Below are 21,905 nucleotides of genomic sequence, written 5' to 3'. Positions count from 1 at the left end.
TCCTGTCCCTCATCCCTCATCCCCCCTCCCTCCCCACTCGCTCTCTCGGCCTCGCTTCGCTCACACGCCGCTTCCAGCTGCCAACCAGAAATGACTCAACACCACACACACACAGGGAAACTTTTCCACCACTATTAACTTTCAGAGGAAATGGAAAAAGGAGAGAAAAACACATCAGTCATAAACCTACTTTGCCAAATGGTTCATGAGCAAGTGCAGCATCTGCCTGTTTTTCTCCGGGAGCCGATGAACGAGGCTGTGGATCTCCGACACCCTGGACTCCTGATTCTCCAGCTCTGCATGGGCAAGAGCAGATTTATCTCCACATTAGGGGGCTGTTATGGGAAGAGGCCTAACACTGTCCCTGACAGACATCCCAGGGAGCTGCTCCATCCCACAGCCAGGCTCTGCAGATCCACGTGAGCAGCACGGTGAGCAGGGCAGGGCTGGCTGCCACCAGAGCGATTCCAAGGGTGGCAATACGGGCACAGCCCCATGCTCAGTGTGCCCAGGGCAGGCCAGGCTGGAGCACCTGGTGCCCCACAGCCTGCTTGGGTCCCTGGTGCTAAGTGGGAGCTGCTGGAGGAGCCCAGCACTGCCACGGCCGTGGGCCACGGGGCCCCCCTGACATCCCACTCCCATATCCACAGGCTGCACCAGAAAATCCCCTGCTCCCAGCAAAGCCCTTCCCCTGGGCAGTGAAGGAAACACGGCCCAGACACCTGAAGCAGCCGTGAGCCCCTCAAACAGTGTGCAGCTCCCCAGCAGCCCATGGTCCCTGCCAGCTCCCTCCTCCTCTGGTCACCCTGCCCCAGCTGCAGCCTTGCCCTGCTGGCCAGGACACAGCTCCAGGGCAAGGGGAGTGCTGGGGAGGCAGCAGGGCAGGGGGATCACAGCCCCTGCCGTCCTCTCCGGGAGCGGGGCCATCAACTCCAACAAACTCACTCGCTGCTTTGATGAAGCTCCTTTGAAACTGGTACATCATGAGGGGCCCCGGGAGCATTCTGGAAGATAAAAAGGAAAACAGGCACAAAACACATCTGAGGAACACAATCCACAGTAAGAAAGCTTTGCCCCTACAGTAAACTCAGCTCCATTTTGAAAAGGGCAGAATTAAGCAACACCAACTCTAATTAATTCCCCCCATCAGAAGGAGTAAGATCTATGCAAGGACCTTTGATTTATTCACCACTAAATTAATCTTTAATTTTAGCATTCCTTCAGTAACACAGCTTCAGTGCATTACTGATCTCGTGATTTACAAGTAAGTTTGAAAATAAATTAAAAAGATAAACAAGCCTAGCTGTAAAACTTTCCCAATCCCCATTCCCACTGTCCCCTCCCACTGCTGCATCCCTTCAGAGGGACACACTGGTGCTGCCCACATTCCTCTTTGATTAGCCAACAGTTCAGACTCCGGAGCAAAGGTTGCCAATCATGCAAAATTCTGTGATTTTCTAGGCTGAGAGCCACCAGGCTAATTACACATATCACCCTAATTGGATTTAGGCTCTCTCTTGTGCTCCCTCACTCTCTCAAACACAGCCCAGCACACAAGAGTCACTGAGAGCAAGGAGCTGTGGTCACGACAGGTAGGAGCACGCTGTGGATAATGAGATGCTGCTGCCTGCCAACACCCAGTCGTGTTGGGAAGATCCCCAGGATGATACTGGCTTGCCTGACACCCAGAAATCAGAGCTACAATAAAGCTCAGCACCAGGTCTGGTAAAGCTCTTCAGCCCCTGCCCTTACACAGCACTGCCCTGCCCTTCTGCCACATGCTCAGAAGGTGGAAGTCCACTGGGAAAAGCTCAGGGGAAAGCTTAAATCAAGGCAGGGGATGCAAGAATGAGCTACTAAAATCGTGTCTGTATAATACGTGCATCTGTCAGAGCTGAGTGTGTTCCCCAGATCCCACTCAAACATACTGGGAAGCCAGGAAAAAGCCAGGATAAATTACCCAACAGCAGTTTCTGCTCTGTTTCTATAAAAGTGCTGTTGTTAAGGGTCTGCAATAACAGGCAGTAAAATCCCAGGCCAGCACCAAACCCCTCCTGAAGCCAGGCAAGCCTTTTCTCCTTACCTCAGATATGTTTTCAGTGCACTGGTAATGGTCTTGATCTCCCACTCTGCACAGATCTCTGTGTCTGTCTCCGTGGCAGTCTTGGGATCTATGGAATTAGACAAAAAAGCAGTCACTGAAGGAAACTGAAGACAATTCCAGCTCGTGCCAGCTCAGCTGTGTGGGGAGACCATCACACCCCATTTTATTTGCTATTCCCAGCTCAGGACATATCTGCAGGGGTGGAGGACAGGCCAAACTCACTGGCATGGGATGAGAAAGAAAAGGGAATCCTCCATCCCGAGCAAGGACAGGGCAGTGTGGCTTGGAGCGAGCCAGGACACCAGGTACAGCAGCCCGGGGTGCTCAGTGACAGCAGGGACAGCCAGGCACAGACACAGGACACAGGGACCCCCCTCCCCACAAGGGCATCGTCATCCCACAGCCACCTGCCCAACCTGCACAGGACCTGCAGCCACCTGCACAGCCACCTGCACAGGACCTGCAGCCACCTGCACAGCCACCTGCACACTGCACAGCCACCACCAGACCACTGGGAAGTGGGCTCAGGCACACCACTGAGACCCAGATGGTGACAGCTCTGAGCTGGGGCCAGGAACCCCAAACCCAGGCCAGGAGCACCAAACCAAGTCCAGGAACACCAAACCCAGGCCAGGAGCACCAAACCAAGTCCAGGAGCACCAAACCCAGGCCAGGAGCACCAAACCAAGTCCAGGAGCACCAAACCCAGGCCAGGAACATCAAACCCAGGCCAGGAACACCAAACCCAGGCCAGGAGCACCAAACCAAGTCCAGGAGCACCCAGCCAAGGCCAGGAACACCAAACCCAGGCCAGGAACATCAAACCCAGGCCAGGAGCACCAAACCCAGGCCAGGAGCACCAAACCAAGTCCAGGAGCACCAAACCAAGTCCAGGAACACCAAACCCAGGCCGGGAGCACCAAACCCAGGCCGGGAGCACCAAACCCAGGCCAGGAGCACCAAACCCAGGCCAGGAGCACCAAACCTAGGCCAGGAACATCAAACCCAGGCCAGGAACATCAAATCCAGGCCAGGAGCACCAAACCAAGGCCATGGAAAGCCTGGCATGGAAGTGCCCCGTGTGCCCATCTCTCCTGCCTGCATGCTGCCCCACCAGTGAATGGTCTTTGCTAACTCCACCTGGAAGCTCAGCCAGGATCCTGCTCCCAGCAGAGCCCCAGGGAAGCCCCCGTGGGGGTCCCTGGTGTGGGTCCCACCAGTGCCAAGTGTCCCTGGGTGCCAGGGCTCCCACTGTCCCCAGGGCCCAGGGGGACACAGCCACAGCTGCCAACACCATCTGCTCCCACGGGATCAGCTCAGGGGTTTTTTACCTCTTCACAGACACAAATAATGTACTTTTGAATTTTAAAGCCCCATGTAAGCATTGGGCAATTTTTAACCTACTTAATATAGAGTATAGAGTTCAGCTTTCCCTTCGGGGCAAAGGATTTATTTTAATTTAAAGAAATATCAAGAGGTGCTTGGAAAAGTAAATACATAAGAAATGCATATTCACACAAAGATCACGTGTGTCTCAGCAATCACACAAATGACCTCCATCCTCCTGACTCACTGCCCGGGAAACTTCCTACAGCACTGCCTTTACAAGGAGAGAATTCTAAGATAAGGAGTCAAATAAGTTTGGCACAGTAAAAAAAAAATGAAAAAAAAAAAAAAAAAAAAAAAAAAAAAAAAAAAAACAGAAGTTCCATCTTTTTTTATTTTTTTACAAAAAGCTTTTTAAGAAAAGTAGAACAAACAGCTTCAGAGCATGTCTTTGCAAAGGCTCCCCCAGCAGCTTCTAGGCAGGATCATGGAACAGGAGGTGAAATTCCACAGTCAGTCCCATGAAAGGCTCAGAGCAGTTAATCAGCTCCCCTTGACCTTCAAATTCATGAGTCTGCAAGAAGCTGTGCCTGGGCTGCAGCTGCAGCATCTGTCTCCCCAGGCAGCGGGGCCGTGCCAGCCCTGCCTCCCACAAGGACAGCCTTCCACAGGAGCTGGGCCAGGGGCTGCAAAAGCACCCACAGCCCAGCCACCATGAACCCTGCAGCTGCTTCCTGCTGCCAATCCCTGATCTGACGTCCCTCACAGATTTCTAAATTTCTCCAGGGTGAGGGGAACAACCCGGGGAAGCAGCTCATCACCCCAGTGTGATTGTCATGGAGAGACTTCCAAAACTGCCTCAGGGATGCCACAGCCCAGCAGTGAGGGGCTGCAAGGAGCCCCACTCCCAGCCCTTATGGCCCACGTGGCAAAGGAGCAAGAGCAGATCAGATGCTGTAACTCATCTTCTGCAGAGTTTAGACCTGCTGGGGCCCCACAATGAACCCTCCCGTGGGAGCCCCCAGTGATGAAAGTTTGGTTATTTGTTGGGTTTTGCCCTCATTTTGGTGGCACATGGTACCAGTGAATGCTGGGGAGATGATCTGCCCCCCAGCAGCCCTGGGAGCACCCCTCACTGCTTCACTCCAGAGCAGACCCCGACAGGATCTGCCCTGAAACCCAACCCAGGGCAGGGGCAGTGCCCTGGGGCCACCACAGAAACCTCCTGCAGGACACCCTGCCCAAGGCACAGCCACTGACAGCAGCTCAGGGAAACTCGATCTTTTTGCCATTTCAACTGCATGTGAAGCAGTACCACTGCCCACATTCATTTCTAAATATAAGGGGAAGCTGACAGTGGAAGCACAGCTTGGCTCCTCCATTCACAGGGAGCCCGAGGGCAGCGAGAACAGATGGGGTTTGACAAGGGACACGTTTCTGTGTGACACTGACTGCACACACAGCCCAAACACGGGGCCAATGGGGATTTAATCCCCCACAGTTTGAGAAACTATGGAGCCATGGGTTTGCAAAGCACCCCAAGATCGACACCTGGGGGATTCCAAGAGGGGTCCCACTGCCAGCCCCGACTGGCCTCCAGCAGGGCCTCCAGCACCACCAACCAAGGAGGACACACCAGGACAAAGGAAAAGCAGCAGCGATTTATCACCTCCTTATGAGCCACCAGGGCGACAGCTGAGTGGCTTCAGAGGCTGAGGAGATAATGGATGCTGGATGGGGTCCAAAACTGAATCCCTCGCAGCTCTGCAGAGCTCTTCACCCAGGCCAGTTCTGCCATCTGTCACAGCCTGGGGACTGACACCAGCACTGACAGCTCTGTGACAGAGCGAGGTCCATGGCCCTGCCACCTGCAGGATGTGTGATGAGCATCACCCAAGGACCTGCCAGGACCTGCCAGGACCTGCTCCGGGGCACCAGGCCAGCCTGTTTCTATCAGCAGTGCTCTTGGACCGGTGCTGTCCCCGTGCCCACCGTGTGTGTGCCACAGCACAGCCCTGGGACTGCAGGGCACCTTCAGAGCCCCAGCCTGTGCCAAACCTCTCTAATAACAGCACCATCACCAGCTCTCATGACTGCAGTGAACTTTCCAAATGCCACAGCAAAGAGGTTCCCTGCACCCAGATTTGGGCCCTGCCCTTCTACTGCAATCACCTGGATTATCTATTTCCACAGCTTAACACTGACAGCTGGAACAGCCACCATGGGCTTTGCTCACTGAACACCTTAGTGTGAGGAAAGAAAGAGGAATTGGAAAAGGAGAAGGAAAAGATGTTGAAACACAACAGATAAAAACCTTCTGCAAGAAGAAATATACAGAGAAAGGAGCACTGGAGTTTTGTGAGGACGAGGAAAAGGAAATCATGTAGAAAAGGGAAATAGTAAGTGAAGGGGAAGAAGATGACCAGAAATGCCAGGCATTTACCCCAAGGAGGAACAAACACATTCAATAGGGCACTAGCAAATATGTAAGCATTTGTTTCCCTATTCCTACAGCCCTTCCATCTGTGCTTTTGCCAAGTCTGAGCAGCCTCACACAGAACTGGCCAAGGGCAGCTGCCCTGCTCCAGCCCAGCTCTGTTCTCTCTTCCACTGTTGTGTCTCAGGCATGTCTGGACAGATGGACAGACTGGTCCAGGGCTGCAGCTGAGGGACTGAAATGCTGCCTGTGAGGTCAGGGCTGAAATGGTTCTGTCCCCACAGCCAGAACAAACCTCTGCTGTGCCAAGACTCAGCAGCTTGGAGCATCCAGAACTGCAGGATCCAATGCCTCAGCCATGAGGGAAACACATGCTGGAAAACTGGGCAAGACTGAGATAAACAGGCACAAGAAAGTCCATGGGGAAAGCAAGAACAGCCAGGGGCAGCATGCAACATCCAGGAGAAAATCATTTCAAAGGGTGCTGGGAACAAGGGGGCAGGTAGGAGATGAAAAGCCAAAGCTTTCACTATTTCTTTGAAGATTTTGGTTTGCATTTGGGTAGGCTGCCAGAACTCAGAGCATGTGTGAGCAGGACAGCAGTGACTGCAGCAGGACCTGGTGAAGCCAGTCCTGCACGAGCCCTACCTTCAGAGCTGCCCACGGTGCCCAGGACTGCCTGGCCTCGACCAGGTCCTAAGGGCACAGTCACCACCCTTAGGGACCCCCACAAGAGCCTCTGCTCCTGCTTGGCCAGGCTCAAAGCAGCACAGGCCACTTGCCTTTACCAAAATTCCAGACACTCACCCATCAATATACTCAGCAGCTTCTGAACCCTGGAGTTCACCCCGACGATCCGGTAGAGCCCCTGCTCATTGATCCCTAGGAAGGACAAGGGACTTGTTAGCACAAGGTCACAATGAAACCTTCTCACCTATCAAATACAAAGCCATAAAAGATGGTAAAATTTGGGGTTGATATCAAGGTTTTCACTATCCTTTCATTAGAAGTGTTACCCCCAGTTAGCTCAGGAATAAGGATCTGAGGACACTTTTCCTCCTTCCCACAGCCATGGCAGCCCCATGCAGCATCTGCACTGAACCAGGATAATCTGGGGAAATTTTTTGCTGTGTCGAGTTTTTCAGGTTGAGGTCTGAGCCTTTTGCATCTGACCTCCCCCTGCGGGGCTGGGACAATCCCACCTGGATACGAGGAGACTCACAAGAGGTTTTGGGGACAGAATCCCACACGAGAGGACGTGCTGGGCAGCATTCCTGCAGGAAGGATGCTGAAGTGAACACCCCCTCTGCACAGCCAGGCTGTTATTGCTATCTCTGCCCTGTGTCTGTGAGTCCCTGCTGGCCCAGCCGTGGGGCAAACGCTTCCAGCATCGGCCCCAGCAAGTTCTGGGTTTGTCTGATGTGGCTGCAAGGGCTCATGAATCATTCTGTCCATGAAAAGGGCAGAAGAGCAATTGCTCCCCTGCCAACAGCTGCCCCACAGCAAGCCCAGCCTGAGGCTGCCCTACCTCTTGTTTCCACGGCGTGGATGCACTTCTTGATGATGCTGAAGCCGATGCTGTCCAGCTGGGCAGCTGCAGGGGAAGGGCAGAGAGCAGGGTGAGCAGCTGGCAGGGCAGGCTCACAGGGAGCACCAGGCTCCTCCTGAATCCCTGCCATCCCAGCAACGCATCGCTGCCCACAGGAGATAAATGAGGGCAGAAAAACACAAGAACAGCAGTTTGTACCAGCATAACCCTGGCAAACACAGGCACTGATCATCATTCCAGCCTCCACATGCCTCTGAACCAGGCCTGCCCTGGGCTCTGCCAGGCATCTACCAGTGCAGATGGACACAAATTAATTTAGGATCAAGGTGACATAACCCAATTTGTCTGGAAAGTTGATGGTGGGTTGCTTGGAAAGAAATGAAATTGTAGATTTGGACACAACAAATCCCTGAGAATGGCACATGAGGTGCCTTGCCTCTGTCCAAGAGTGAGAGCTAAAACATGAGAGTTAATGGGATGTACAACTCAATTCACCTGTGCCAATGCAGGTTCTCACTCCTAGGTTCAAGGAGTTGCTAATACAGGGATCCCAACACCTGCTGGAAGAATTCATCCCACAGAGAGTTTTCCACCACTGCCTGGAAAACACCGCCCACAGCCAGCCACTTGCTATGGAAAATTAGTTCCTCCCTACAGAAAGGTTTGGGAAACCTTCCACAGCGCAGGAACCCCTCAGGGAAGGGTGGGCAAGGCCCCCAGAGCCCAGGGAATGCTGTGATGTGACAGACACAGCTCGTTCAGGGCAGGGCAGGGAGCAGAGCCCAGGCTGGCAGTGCCCTCTGCAAGGCACGTGCAGCATCCCTCCTCTGCACTCCCCTGCTCCCGTGCCCCATCCATGGGCAGCTGCCAGCTCACAGCCTCTTCCTAATCCTCTGCTGGGGGTGGGCTTTGTCTGATGATAGGCACAGGGACCCACAGCAGTGCAAAGGAAAGCAGCTCCATTCTGTTTTTCTGGGCACGCGGGCCAGAGCGCCGAGCCAACACAAGCACACGAGCTGCAGGATGCCTGTGCCACAGGAGTGGGGATAACCAGGAGGTTCAGGGCCTTTGCTGGAAATCCTCACTGCTCCCAGCATGGATGCAGCACAAATCCAACACGCCATAGGATGTGAGAATAACCCAGAAGCTGCAGAGCCTTTGCTGGGCACCCTTAAGGCTCTCAGCATGGATGCAGCACAAACCCAAGGTGCCATCAGCAGCAGGCACCCAACAGCTGCCATTCCAAGGCCGCTGATAAACACAAGGGTACCTGAGGAGCTCAAACCCATGGTGTGGAAACCCTCTTGCTCCAGCAAAGCCAGTTCAGCAGGTCTGATCAGCCTTGGCACTGTGACCCTGACCTGTGGGTATCCCTGTGTGGGGCTGACAGTTTGCATCACTGCTTCAGGCTCTCTGCCACCCACTGGAGGTGCCAACTCATCCCACAGAGCAGCAGTTTTCCCTGAGCCCCTTGCGTGTTTGGGCCCCCAAGGTCAGGTTGGACAGGGCTTGGAGCAGCCTGGGATACTGGGAGATGTCCCTGCCCACAGCAGGGGTGGAACTGGAGCATCTTTAAGGTGCTTTCCAGCCCAACCCATTCCATGACCCATAACCCTGCAGGACCCTGGCCCCACGGGCAGGCAGGGCTGGATCCCAGCTCCCTGCAGCAGCAGCAGGAGGGGGAACCCAGCAGTGCCTCTGGATGGAGTGACCTGGCATAATCCCCCTAAGCAGATTCTCCTCCACTCACTGTCAGGCTCTGGACTGGGAAAGGTCGGGGATTTATCTGTAGTAGTTACAACCAGAAATAATATCTGATTAAATATCCAAAGTGCCTTTATACATCCTTAAATTTCACTTCTAATGAGCATTGTAAAAGCTTGATTTCCCCTCTCAAAGCATCTGCTCTTTATCTCAGTCATTTACCAAATGATTCAATGGTCCAGATCAGAGGCAGATCTGGGTCTGCTGCTGCCCAGATGACAGATCCATGGAATCATCTGGGTTTGGAAAGCCCCCCAAGGCCATCAAGTCTAACCATTCCCCCAGCATGGCCAAGGCCACCACCAACCCCTGACCCCAGGAGCCACAGCCACATGGCTGTAAACCCCCTCCAGGAATGGGGAGCCCCTGCCCTGGGCAGATGTGCCAAGGCTGGACAGCCCTTCCAGAGGAGAAATTTCCAACCTGAACTGTCCCTGCCTGGCCAAGGCCACGGGGAAGAGCCTCCCTTGAGGCTCTCCCTCCTCAGGGCAGGGCATGAGGCTCAGCTCCAGGCCACCACACGTGTCACAGGCTCTTCCTCCAGCAGCAGCAGCGTCCAAGGAGATGCCCTGCCCAGGCTGGGATCCACCCAGAAACATTTTACATCAGCACAGGTGACACACATCACCTGGCCAGCAGCTGCTGCCCACACACCCCCACGCTCATCTGACCTTCAGCAGCATCACATTCCAAGTGCTACTGAATTGCTCTCATCCCTTTCTATTTTTGCCTGGCAGATTATTTCTATTTAATCCATTAATTCCTTCCCTTTACACTGATGTGACAGATCAGTGTAAAGGGAAGGGGGCAGGGGGCTGAATCAGCTCTGTCAGCCTGCCTGGCTCCAGCTGTGTGTCAGGGCACTGCAAGGTCAAAGCAGCTCCTCTGCCTCCCCACCACACGTTCTGTGCCATGTAACCATCCCTGGTCTGAACTCTTTCAAAGACATTTTGGAAGGAAGAACCACAGGGGAGGGGGGAAATCATGAAGCAGAGACCAGAGGAATGAGCTTTCAAGTCTTACCAGGAATGAGTTTTCAGGGCTCTAACTACCAGTGAGCTGCCAAGATTGGGAAAGGAAGATTGAGGGTCAGAAGAGGTTAGAGAAATGGAAGAAGTTTTTTACACTGAGGGTGGGCAGGCCCTGGCACAGGGTGCCCAGAGCAGCTGTGGCTGCCCCTGGATCCCTGGCAGTGCCCAAGGCCAGGCTGGACAGGGCTGGGAGCAAACTGGGACAGTGGGAGGTGTCCCTGCCATGGCAGAGAGGGGAAGAGAGGAGCTTTAAAGCCCTTCCAACCCAAAATATGTTGTGATTCCATGAGTGTGATTGCTGGGAAGGGCCAGAGCACCCAGACAAGGGCACAGTAGACAGGGCAGCCAAAGGGACTCAAGAGTGGACGTGGAAGATGGAGAGTGAAATGGTGGCAAGGAAGGGAAAGGAGGAATTTTGTGCTGTTCCATGCAATAAGCACAAACGGCCTGGAGGATTTGTTTCCATGGAGCAGGGCAAGTCCTTCTGGTTAGCAAATTGGAGCATCTGAATTCCCCTGGCTCTGGTGGTTCAGTGACAGCACTCAGCCCCTCTGCAGCACACCAGGACAAATCACCCACAGGCCCACGGCCATCTGGCCACACAGCAGGACACAAAAGCCAGAACACTGCAGAATTTCAGTGCTCTGAAAGTGCCACCACAGCACTGGGGGCACTGCCAGCCTCCCAGAAGTGCGGGGAGAGGAAGCAGAGGCATGGAGGGTCCCAGGGCCAGGAGCTGCATCCAGACCCCCTCCACCCACACTCACTGCAAGTCCCTAAAGGAAGATCCTGTCTCAAGGGCTGCTGGCTGAGAGCCAGCTGCTGGATCAATTTTAGAGTGGCTGGGGAGGCAGGCAGAGCTCTGAAGCAGGGATTTCATGAGGCTGAAGCAGTCAGCCCTCTGCCCACACCAGTGGCAGCCCAGCCCAAGCAGAGGGCTGGGAAACACCTCCGGCCAGGGGTCCCAAGCTGCTCCCAGAACCAGGAAGGACAGACAAGGAGGACCATTCTCATTTTTAACAGAGACCATCAAAATGGTATCCTGAGCCAAAGCAGCAGGTACAGAGCTGGCTGTGTGCAGGGAACACAGAGCACTGACAGCTCATGGCCAGGCAGCACCCAGCTGAGCCACCCCCAGGCTCTGCACCCACAGACTCCTTCTGCCCTCTGGGAAGAAGAGAGCAGAGGAGCTGTTCCAGCAGAGCTCCTGCCCCGTGGCACTGGCCGTGCTGCCCTTCCCAGCTGAGGCACAGCTCTGGCTCTGCTGGATCACCTGGGAGGCTCGGAGCCAGGGGATAGCAGCAGGAAAAGATGGATGTGCAGCCCATGCCAGGGAGCATCAAAGGGAAGGACAAACCACAGAGGAGAGAGCAGAGAGGGGGAAAAGACTGCTTTGTGCAAGGGCTGAAATGGGTGTGAGGAACATTAGCTGCAAATTATACCAATTACTGAGAGAAAAATGCTTGGGCTCCAGATGAAAATGTCGTGTCTGAGGCAGCACCAAAATGAACCAAGCACTGAACACCAACCCGGGCCTGGCCCTGCCTGCTGGCTCTGAGGGAAGCAGGGAAGGGATTGGGGCTGGAGTATTGCAATTATGGCAAATCCAACCTACTGGGAAATGGCTCAATTAAGGGTTTTAAAACACAGGACATAAGAGGCAGGACCAGGTGCAACTGCTCCTCTAGGAAGAAAAACAAGTGCTTTCTTGACCCAGGGCTTTGATTGCCTGAACTACAACAATAAGATTTTTATTTTTAAGGGCTCTTGTTGACAATCTTGACAGGGCAGGTCCTCCTTACTCCTATATTTATGCTCCAATTCCCCTTTGGAAAGACACATTCACCCTGCACATCCTGGCTCAGAAGGAAGAGCTGCTTGGTCCCAGGTGTCACCGGATCCCTCTGCTGAGCTTCAGGAGCAGGTCCCAAAGGCCACCAGACCCCTGCAGTGCCACTGGGGCAGGAGGGGACACACCCTGAGGGGTGCAGGGACTGCCTGGCACTGCTCTCCACAGCCCCAGGTCCCACCAGCAGGTTTCTGCCCCTGGTTGCTGCTGGATGCCACACTCAGCTCTCCCTGGGGTGCCCACGCTGGGCCCTGCCACCCCCCAGCTCCAACACAGCCCAGTGTCACCAGCAGCTCCTGCTGACCCCTCCCGCAGCTCAGCCACCTCTCAGGGCCAGCTGAGAAGAAATACTCACTGCCTTCGCTCTGGCTGTCCTTGTTGGAGTTGTACACCTGGAAAACACAAGCAGAGAGCCGTGTGAGGACCCTGCTCCAGCTGGGCTGGGGCTGCTGGCACAGCTGGTGTCACCACAGCGTGTGTGCTGCCAGGACCTCCCCCAGCAGCCAGGTCCCCAAACACCACCATGACCTTCTGCACACAAATGCTGGGCTGGCCCAGCTCTGGAGTTGTGTTAAAATGCTGACCAGGACAGCTCTTAAAATGAAAGAATGCAAATGGGATGGACCAGGTAAAAACAGAAGTTAGAGGTTCCTAAACAAAATGAAGGTAGGCTTGGACTGGATGATCTTTAAAGGTCCCTTCCAACCCAAACTGTTCCATGATTCTGTGACTCCTCTCCTGAGAGACACACACAGAGCAAAGCAGGCAATTCCCTAATGGGCACTACAGGAACCTCTGGTAGGTGCAGCTGGGGCAGGGAGCAGCTGCCAACCTCCTCCAGTGCAGCCTGAGCAGGCGAGTCAGGCAAAGAGCAGCAGAGGAAAAGAAATGGCATCAACTGAGAGAGCACCAGAAGTGCAGCAGGATGAGGCACCGAGTGCATCCAGCACTGCCCACAGCAGAGCCACCACCAGGACTCCATCCCAAGCCTCTCCAGCCTCCCAATACCCATGCTCCTCCTGCCACCCCCATCAGCACACCACCACTGGCTGCTGGAGATTAAAGTGACATTTCAGTGAACACAATAAAAAGGGAAAACACTGGCAGAAGGTTTTAATCATGATGTGAGGGCACTTTAAAAGCCCAGGATAATACCAACAGAAGCTGTTAAGAAGATCAGCCCTCAGACAGGTTGTATTTCTCCAGCTCAACAGAGTAAAATGGTTTAAAATAATCCTCCAGTGCTCAGAGTGCCCCAGGAACACACCCCCACACACAGGTGACACCAAACACAGCAAAGGATCAGGCCTGGAGCACCCTGGCATAGCAGGAGGTGTCCCTGCCCATGGCAGGGGTGCAATGGGATGAGTTTTAAGGTCCTTCCAACCTAAACCACTCCAGCTCCTAGGGCACAGCACAGCAGCTGCAGGGAGATCCTCTGCCTGCACATTTGCTCTTGCAGTGTGGATCCATGAAACAACAGAGGTTGTTATCACCAGAGACTGCTCTTAAAGCAAGGGAAAAGGGCAGACAAGGAAACCCAATATGCTTCTGCCATTAACTGCAATTGCCATTAACTTGCATTGATTGCAGTTGCACACACAGATCCCAGCACTCCTGGATGTGTCCATGGACAGGACAAGAGGCTGCTGAAGCTGCTGGGAGGGGCTGGGAGCCCCTGCAAAGGGAGCTGCTGGCACCACATGCTGCCTCCCAAAACAGCCAGCGGGCAGGGCGAGCCTCCAGAGGCTGCGAGGATGGCAACCAGGGCAGAGGCTGCAGGGACAGGCTGCAGGGGAGAGGTTGCAGGGAGAGGCTGCAGGGGAGAGGTTGCAGGGACAGGCTGCAGGGGAGAGGTTGCAGGGAGAGGCTGCAGGGGGAGAGGCTGCAGGGCAGAGGCTGCAGGGCAGAGGCTGTTGCAGGGCTCTGCTCCGGGCATCCCAGCCCCTGGCACCCTCAGGGAGCCCGGGGTGCTCTGTGCTCCCCACAGGGTCCTGCCATGGGGATGTGCCCCAGGAGCTGCAGGACGAGGCTGGAAGCCGCCTGTGATGCTCTCAGAGGGTCAGAGCCAAGCTTGGCTCTGCTGGCACAGCAGAGCTCACCGTGCTGCCCACCCGGGCTGCCCCAATGGCCACCCCTTCCAAAAGCACCCAGCAAGGCTGTGTGCCACAGGGCAGACCACCAGCAGGGCACACAAACAGATCCCTTCCCTGGAGGTCACCCAGACACGGCCGCTCCTGAGCTGCCCTGCTGGGCACACCCTGGATCAGCTCCTCCAGCTCCAATGGGCAAGCACAAATCCAATGGAGCAGCTCAAAACTGGGGCTTGGGCAGGGCCTGACCCCTCCAAGGAGCATCTTCCCTCTCCCAACCCCAGGCTACGTAACAGGAGACCAAGCAGAGATGATTGTTTGCAGGAGAAAACCCATCAGGCACATCTGGCAAGCAGGGGATGATTCAGCAGCAAAACCAGCTGCAGTCAGCAAGTGAGTTTTCCTCTAGGAACAGTGTTTATATCAAGAAAATTAAATGAGTGGAAAGAGGGAAGGAAAACACCCGCAGGCTCCCCTGACAGCAGTGCTGCCCTGCAGCCCCAGCACGGAGTCTGCCTTCCCCAAGGAACTTCTCCCTCCAACTCCAGAGCCTCTGCTGAGGGCTCACTGCAGGGACTGGGGGCTCCAAGGCTTGCAGACACATGGCTCTTCCTTGGGATCACACCCAGACTCCGTGCCCTGGCTCACCCCCACGCACAGGTGACACCAAACACAGCAAAGGATCAGGCCTGGAGCACCCTGGCATAGCAGGAGGTGTCCCTGCCCATGGCAGGGGTGCAATGGGATGAGTTTTAAGCTCCTTCCAACCTAAACCACTCCAGCTCCTAGGGCACAGCACAGCAGCTGCAGGGAGATCCTCTGCCTGCACATTTGCTCTTGCAGTGTGGATCCACAACAGAGGTTGTTATCACCAGAGACTGTTCTTAAAGCAAGGGAAAAGGGCAGACAAGGAAACCCAATATGCTTCTGCCATCAATTGCAAAGTGTGCACACAGCAAGAGGGAAGTTTCACACAGATCAACAGCAACCATAAAACACAGAGACACTGCCACCTTACACCCATGGTATCGAGGAGAAACCTTTTATCCATTGCCTCTGATAATCCCCTAACACAACCCTACACCAGCAGGGCTTTAGCCAAGCCCCAGGTCTGTAACATCCCTTCCTTTTCCAAGAAATGCTTTTCCCATACTGCCTCAAATCTTTCAGAAGGAGATTTTTCTGGATCAGAGAAAGTTTCCAAGTTTGTTGAAAGGGCTGCTGTATAAGAGGTCCAGGAGTGAGGCTCCTCCAGTGCCCCAAGGGTCACCCTGCTCTGCTGGCAGCCCCTTGAGCTCATGCCTTGGCAAAGGTCACCCTGCCCAGGGATGTTGATATTCCACTCTTTCCAAAACAGCTCTGATAGCAGGCAGGGCTTAAAGCAGAAGGATGCATTTGAAGATTAAGCCTGACACACAGGTGAGTCAGTGAGGGACCAACCTCCCCCTGGGAAAGGGTGCAGGATTTTACAGAGGTTCTTGCTACTCCCCACACATGGCACCGAGCCCAGGACTGCAGCACCTCTGTCCCAGGAGAGATGGGCTGGGAACACCTTGGAAAAGCTCTTCTGAACCCTCTTCCACACAACTGCCAAGTGCTGGACTTGATTTCCCCCTGCCCTCACCCTCTCTCTCAGATGTATTTGCAGCATCCCCATGCCCAGGCTGGCTGTGGCAGCTTCACACACACAGCTCTGGGCCAGGGGAGCACGAAGGGACAGCACAGTGCCACCTCCCAGGGTGACAGCATCCAACACACAGCTCGTGGGAGCTCTGCAGACACACGCATCGCCCAGCACCAGGCCAGACAATAAAACACCATTAAATGAGTGTATTTCGGTGCCCACACACTGTTTTTCCTGTTTTTAACACGCTCTGGAGAGAGCTTCTCATGCAATCAAAAACTTCTTTCACTTTCCAGTATTAGTCACTGAGAAAGGGTGGGAAATCAGAGGGAAGAAGCATTGCTGGGAGGTGAAGGGCCCGTGGACACGTGTGAGAACAGGCTGGGTTATAAAACTCCCAGATTGGGACTAGTGACTAACGTGGAGACAAATCCCTGCCCTGCAGCACTGCCATGCTTTAACATATCACTCTCACTAATTATTCCCATTTGATTGTATTTCCAGAGCCAAAATATCCTCCCAGGCAGTTTCAGAAGTGATGTATATAGAAAAAATATATATTAAGATAGTAAAAAACTTACAGACCTTGGTAGCTTGTATTTAGTTTGCCAAACTCCTACTGTAGATGGTCAAATATCCTGAACAAAACCAGATTGTATAATTTTTTTAGCAGAAGCTACTGCTGCTTCATTCCTGCAGGATAATTGCTGTCTGGAAGCTTAAAGAAGGCCTTTACAAGCTATTATTGAAAAATTCCAAGATGCATCTGTAAGTAATCCAGAAAGATGAATTTTATGAGAGCAGTAACAACTCATGACTACTTTGACACTTGCATTATGCTCAATTATGAACTTGATATTTAAGATAATTCATCAAAGAACCAGTTATTTCCTTTGCTGAGACATTTCACCAAACAGATGCTATGTTTTGCAGAGGAAATGGTTTTATAGGGATGATTAAGAGCCCTAAGATGTTCGAGGGTGTGGCAGAGAAGCACACAGCCCAGGAGGCAGCTCCCTGCTCCCCTGGAGCCCAGGGATGAGCTGGGAGTCACTCACTCACACCCAGTGTTTGCTCCTGGATCTGTGTCCCAAACTGCTCATGGAGCAAAGCCTGGGCAGAGGCAGAGGCAGCAATGCAGGTGCTGCACCTGCTCCTGCCCCCTCCGAGTTCAGCCCTGCCACTGCCACACACCCGACTCTGCAGCTGTGCATCATGCAAACATCGGCTGTGGATTTTCCTGATCTGAAATCCTTTGAAAGACACCATCTGGAAATACTCCTACAGCCACCAAGAGCCACCACCCAGAGCCTGAAACACCCCTCAGACACCATCCAGAGCCTAAAATAGTCCTACAGCCACTCTTCATCATCTGATGCACCTCCTGCTGGTGCACAGATAAATCAAGAAGAATTCAACCCATCACTTTTCCAACCTGACCCAAGAATTCAACCCATCAAATCAAGAAGAATTCAACCTATCACTTTTACAACCTGACCCAAGAATTCAACCCATCAAATCAAGAGGAATTCAACCCATCAGTTTTCCAGCCTGATCCTAAACAAATTGCACATGGGATGTGCAAAGAGCAGATGGGTATGTGAGTGGTTTTTTGACACGGGACTGTGGGAAAAGAAAAGGAAAAGGAAGTATGAGGGTTGGAAGGGGAACTACAAAAAGATGATGTTGAGCAATTTCATTTTTATTTCCTCATTTCAGGGGTCACACTGTTGCTCATGATGCTCATTAACCTCCACAAGACATGGGCTATGATTTCCTATGGCACTTGCTTCATTTTAAGTTTCATTCACTTTCCTTTAAAGTTTAGGACCCAAAATGGCCCAACCTAAGCTGCATCCCTTGGAGGCTGCACAGTTCCCAAAATCCTTCAAATTCCAGCACTGGCATGAAATTCTGCCTGATGGCTAAAATCTAGAGGGAAGGATTGTCCAGCTGCTCAGAGGGAAGAGGGATTTAAGGAAAGCACTGGAGACCAGGAGGCCAGCAGCCCGGTGTGCAGAGAGGGGGATCTCCATCAAAGGAGGATTTAATTTCATGCCCTGGCGTGGAAGATTCCACCTTGCACTCCTTGCACTGGTGCTTCCCTTCAAGGCAGACTTTCCATTTGGACTCTCAGAATGGGCCAGAGTTCCCTGGCCTCCCTGGGGGAGCGGGTGTTTGCAAGGTCCAGAGCAGTGGGAGGAAATGCTGCAGTGTTATGCAATTTCCTTGTGATTCATATTCAGAAATCCTCAAAACAGCCAGGAATGAGTCTTTCAGCTCCAGAGATGCACAAGCCTAACGGGCATAAATAGATATGATTTTCCCTCAGACCTGGTAGCCCAAGTGGCTTCCCAGCCATGCTGGGACAGTCTGGGGAGCCATGGCAGGAGGAGCACAGACATTCCACACGAGCGTTTTGCAACCCTCTTACAAGGGCAGAAGGGCTGAAGAGCAGTGCTCCAGCTGGAGCCTGGCCACCCTGACTGACTCAGCTGCTGCTGGGTGCCTGCAGCACCCTGAGCACCCCGAGCAGGGAGCGCTGGGGATCCCCCACGCCCCTCTCCACACCCCCACTGCCCTGCAGCACAAGCCACGAGTCTTTCCCTTGGTGCCATCCTCACCAGGACACCAGGGATGTGCCTGACCCTGTCCTGCAGGGCCCTCCACGGGCACAGGGATGGCCAGAGCAGGGCTGGAGCTCTGGCACCCAGAGATCCCCCAGAGATGCCACAGGGGCAGGGGAGCACCTTGTATCCTGTCCCTGCGGCAGCAGGGAAGGGGTCAGAGGAAGAATGGAGAGAAGGAAGAAGAAAAGGAGGAGGTGGACCCTGCAGACTGCCCCTGAGCTCGGCACTGCAAAGCTGCTTCACGGGACACAGCCCTGGAGCAGCACCCAGCAAAGCTCATGTACAAAAAGCCCATTTCCTTGCTAAAAAGCAGGACACCTGGCAACCTTGATGAAATCAGCCCTTGTTTCTGGCTCTGCCTTATCAGCCCTGTTCTATTTCTGTCTGAGAGCCAGGTTTCTGTACTACAGGCAGGATTTTCAGAGCTAGACTACACTGTGTTGTGGTTAGAAATAACCTTCCCTGCTCTGAGAGCCAGAAGGATATAGATAGGAGTATGATCTCTCCCAGCCCACATCCCTGCAAACCTCTCTGCAGCAGGAGGGGAGGGAAAATTACGCCTTACTTCCCCAAGTGGAGAACTTGGCAGGGCAGCAGAAACCCACTGTGAAATGCTGCTTTATGTCATGCAGACGAAGCTGTTCATTTGGAAGAGGGTGGCCAGGGACCCTGGCAGCTCCTTCCTTCCTTCCTTCCTTTCCTCCCAACCTACTGCTCATCACAGTTGGAGTCATCTCCCACCTGGTGTCCCCCTTTCTCTCTCCTGCTCCTTCCTTCCAACATAAATTTCAGCTTCAAACTTATACCCTGGGCCTGATCAAAAGACAGAAGAGAAAAATCTATCAAAACTGAAGCATCTGGGGGGGGCTTAGAACCACCTACATGGGTCTTACTCTTCCATCTCTCGGAGCCGAGCTAAAGGATGGTTCTAATTAAAAACAAGCCCACATTTTATTACAAGTGCAGGCATTCCCAAGGGCCTCTGGAGCCGAGGCCAGCCGGGCTCCCCGCCAGCCAGCTGGGCTGCTTAGCTCAGCGCAGTTATATAACTGTGTTTGTCACCCAAGGAAACAATCACCTGGGTCAGAACGAGGGAAAAAATTACCTGGGTCAAACTGTCAGCTTCCCATGGCTCACTCTGAACAGGGAATGCAGCAGCAGCCACTCTGGGGGGTGCGTGGGAGCGGGGGGAGTCAGATATGCAGCAGCCTCGGAATAACACAGCTAAAGGTCAACTGCTCCAACAAAATACATTTCTGGAATAACTAAAGCGCCTAAAGTTTCCCAGAGCAGCATTTTTAAGCGGGTCCAGCGAAGCAGACATGTTGGGATCACTCAAATAACTGATTAAAAGTGAAAACTTCTACTGCTCTAAGCTTCCCCCAAGTTTTCTAGGATGCTTGAGCAACAACTTGCACATCCTCCTCCAGCAGCTCTGCCTGGAGCCCGGCCAGCCCCAGCCAGCACACACACCCTTCCTCCTCCCAACGTCTGCTGACGAACACGGGCTCTCAACACATCAAAACCAGCCTAATTTTAAATGGCAGTGTCATCTTTATTTTTAAAATAACCGTAATGCAGCCGTGCCTGGCGCTCCTCCTCTGTGAAAGAGGTTTGACACTGCCTGGGTGCTCCGAGCAAGTGGTGGCTTCGTGCCAGGACTGGCTCGATCACCACTGCCTGGAGCTTTTTTAAGGACTGGGACATCCCTGAGGTGAGACCCCTTTCAATCCCCCATCTGCACCGGGGCACAGGTGGGGGCTCTGGGGAAAGCAGCAGAAAGGGGACACAGTCCCACCCCTCCTCTCCCAGAGAGACTTCCCTAAGCCCAGGGTGGCTGCAGAGGTTTCGTGCACCAATCCTGGGATGCTGCACAAGTTCTTTCCTGGACCTGGGAGTCAGCCCATCGGGGCTTTAAAAGCTCTTGGTGTCCCTCTCCAAAACTGCAGCAGAATGCTTATCCCTCTCCAGACAGGACCTGAAATTCCACAACACTCAAAACCTCCCTGGGAAACCCTCAGCCCTGCCTGTACCCCAGCCCAGGGGTGCCAGCACTCCCCACCACCATTTCCACCATCCAGCAAGCACTGGTTGTGAGATGGCATGGGACACATCCACCCTGCCACGGCCTCAGCCTGCAGCCTGCCTGCTCCTGATCCCAGTCCTGCTCCTGGATCCCAATCCTGCTCCTCATCCTGGTCCTGCTCCTCATCCCAAATCCTGCTCCCAATCCCAAATCCTGCTCCCAATCCCAAATCCTGCTCCCAATCCCAAATCCTGCTCCTGATCCCAATCCTGCTCCTGATCCTGGTCCTGCTCCAGATCCCAGTCCTGCTCCTGATGCTCCAGAGCCCAGCTCCACACACAGATCTGCCAGGAATGACAAACCAAGGGTGAACACAGGAATAAAATTATCAGAACAACAGAGTCCAAAGACCTTCTTCTGGGGCTGCAGCTGGGAGAAGAAAAACCCCTGGGGGAGGGAAGGTGGTGGGGCTGCAGCAGGACAGTAAATCACTGCTAAAAACCAAATGTAAGACCCAATAAAGGAGGAAATAATGGAAGAGGCTGGCTTTGCGAGTCATTGTAGCATGAACCATTTACTTTAATTTTTAATTTAAAGTAGGAAACAATACTCTAATAGCCTATTTAAATTGGCAGGGAAATTTGTTCTCCCAACATGGAGCTATTCCATGAATTTCTACATGTTTGTTGAATTGCCTGCTCAAACTACTCAAAGCAGAGGTAAAAAAGAGAGGAAAGGAAAGTGAGTATGCTCTCTTTGGTCTGTCACTCCAGCTGAGGCTGAGGCTGAAGGGTGGACAGCAAGTTCCCACCAAACCATGACATGAAATCTCTGGATGCAAGCACCCTGCTCCCTGCCCTGAGGCTGGTTCACCTCTCTGGGCCCAGGCTCACAAACAAGTTGCTGCAAGCAGCTGCTCCATCCTGTTCCACATCTGTGCTGCAATCCAGGTTCAATTATCCCCCACTGCCCAGGCACCCTGCAGACCCAACCCACCCCTCAGCACCACACTCAGCCCCAGCCTGCACCCACAAGCCAAAAACACACCTGCAGCAGAGCTGGTGGCTGTCCCACGCAGGAGACGTGTGTTGTGCCATGTCCTGTGCACCAGGAGCCACAGTGACATCCCCAGCCCTGACCTGTGAGCTCCTCTCGGGGGTATCAGCAGTGGCATCACACAGAAGGAGAAAAGTGGCTGCCACCGGCTCCCCAGCAGAGGCAACATCTCCCAGAGGGAGAGCAAAACTCTCCCAAAGGCTCCCAGCTGGTGTCCTGGGACAGCCACCCCAGTGAGCAGGCAAAGCCAAACTCTGTAGCCAATTTCTGCAGCACAGGCCCCAAGGAAGAGCAAGGAATGCATGACAGAAACAGCGAGGCATTCACACCAGAGACAGGAGCGCTGCTCTGCTCCTGGACACCCCCGGCAACACAGCTGGAACAAGGGGTCGCAGACTTGCCAAAACTGGGTGGGA

At 53.7% G+C, this 21,905-nt stretch overlaps 1 protein-coding gene across 7 annotated transcripts in view; it reads right to left on the bottom strand.

The window, feature by feature from the left end:
- Positions 1–21,905, bottom strand: part of ARHGAP26 (Rho GTPase activating protein 26) — a 101,274-nt gene that overhangs the window by 39,726 nt on the left and 39,643 nt on the right. For all 7 annotated transcript variants that reach the window (XR_014958361.1, XM_085591621.1, XM_021541283.4 and 4 more), the window contains 6 exons: positions 12,416–12,452; positions 7,396–7,461; positions 6,675–6,749; positions 2,084–2,171; positions 946–1,004; positions 191–296 (listed from right to left, as the gene is read on the bottom strand). Coding sequence is in view for 6 of the 7 variants with exons in the window: in XM_085591621.1 (XP_085447747.1) it covers positions 191–296; positions 946–1,004; positions 2,084–2,171; positions 6,675–6,749; positions 7,396–7,461; positions 12,416–12,452 (431 nt within the window). In the remaining variant the exon portion in view is untranslated. The remainder of the gene's footprint in view (positions 1–190; positions 297–945; positions 1,005–2,083; positions 2,172–6,674; positions 6,750–7,395; positions 7,462–12,415; positions 12,453–21,905) is intronic.

This window comes from Lonchura striata, chromosome 13 (genome assembly GCF_050655825.1).
Source record: "Lonchura striata isolate lonStrDom1 chromosome 13, ASM5065582v1, whole genome shotgun sequence".
Classification (NCBI taxonomy): Eukaryota; Metazoa; Chordata; class Aves; order Passeriformes; family Estrildidae; genus Lonchura; species Lonchura striata.
This window is presented reverse-complemented; position numbering and strand designations above follow the sequence as displayed.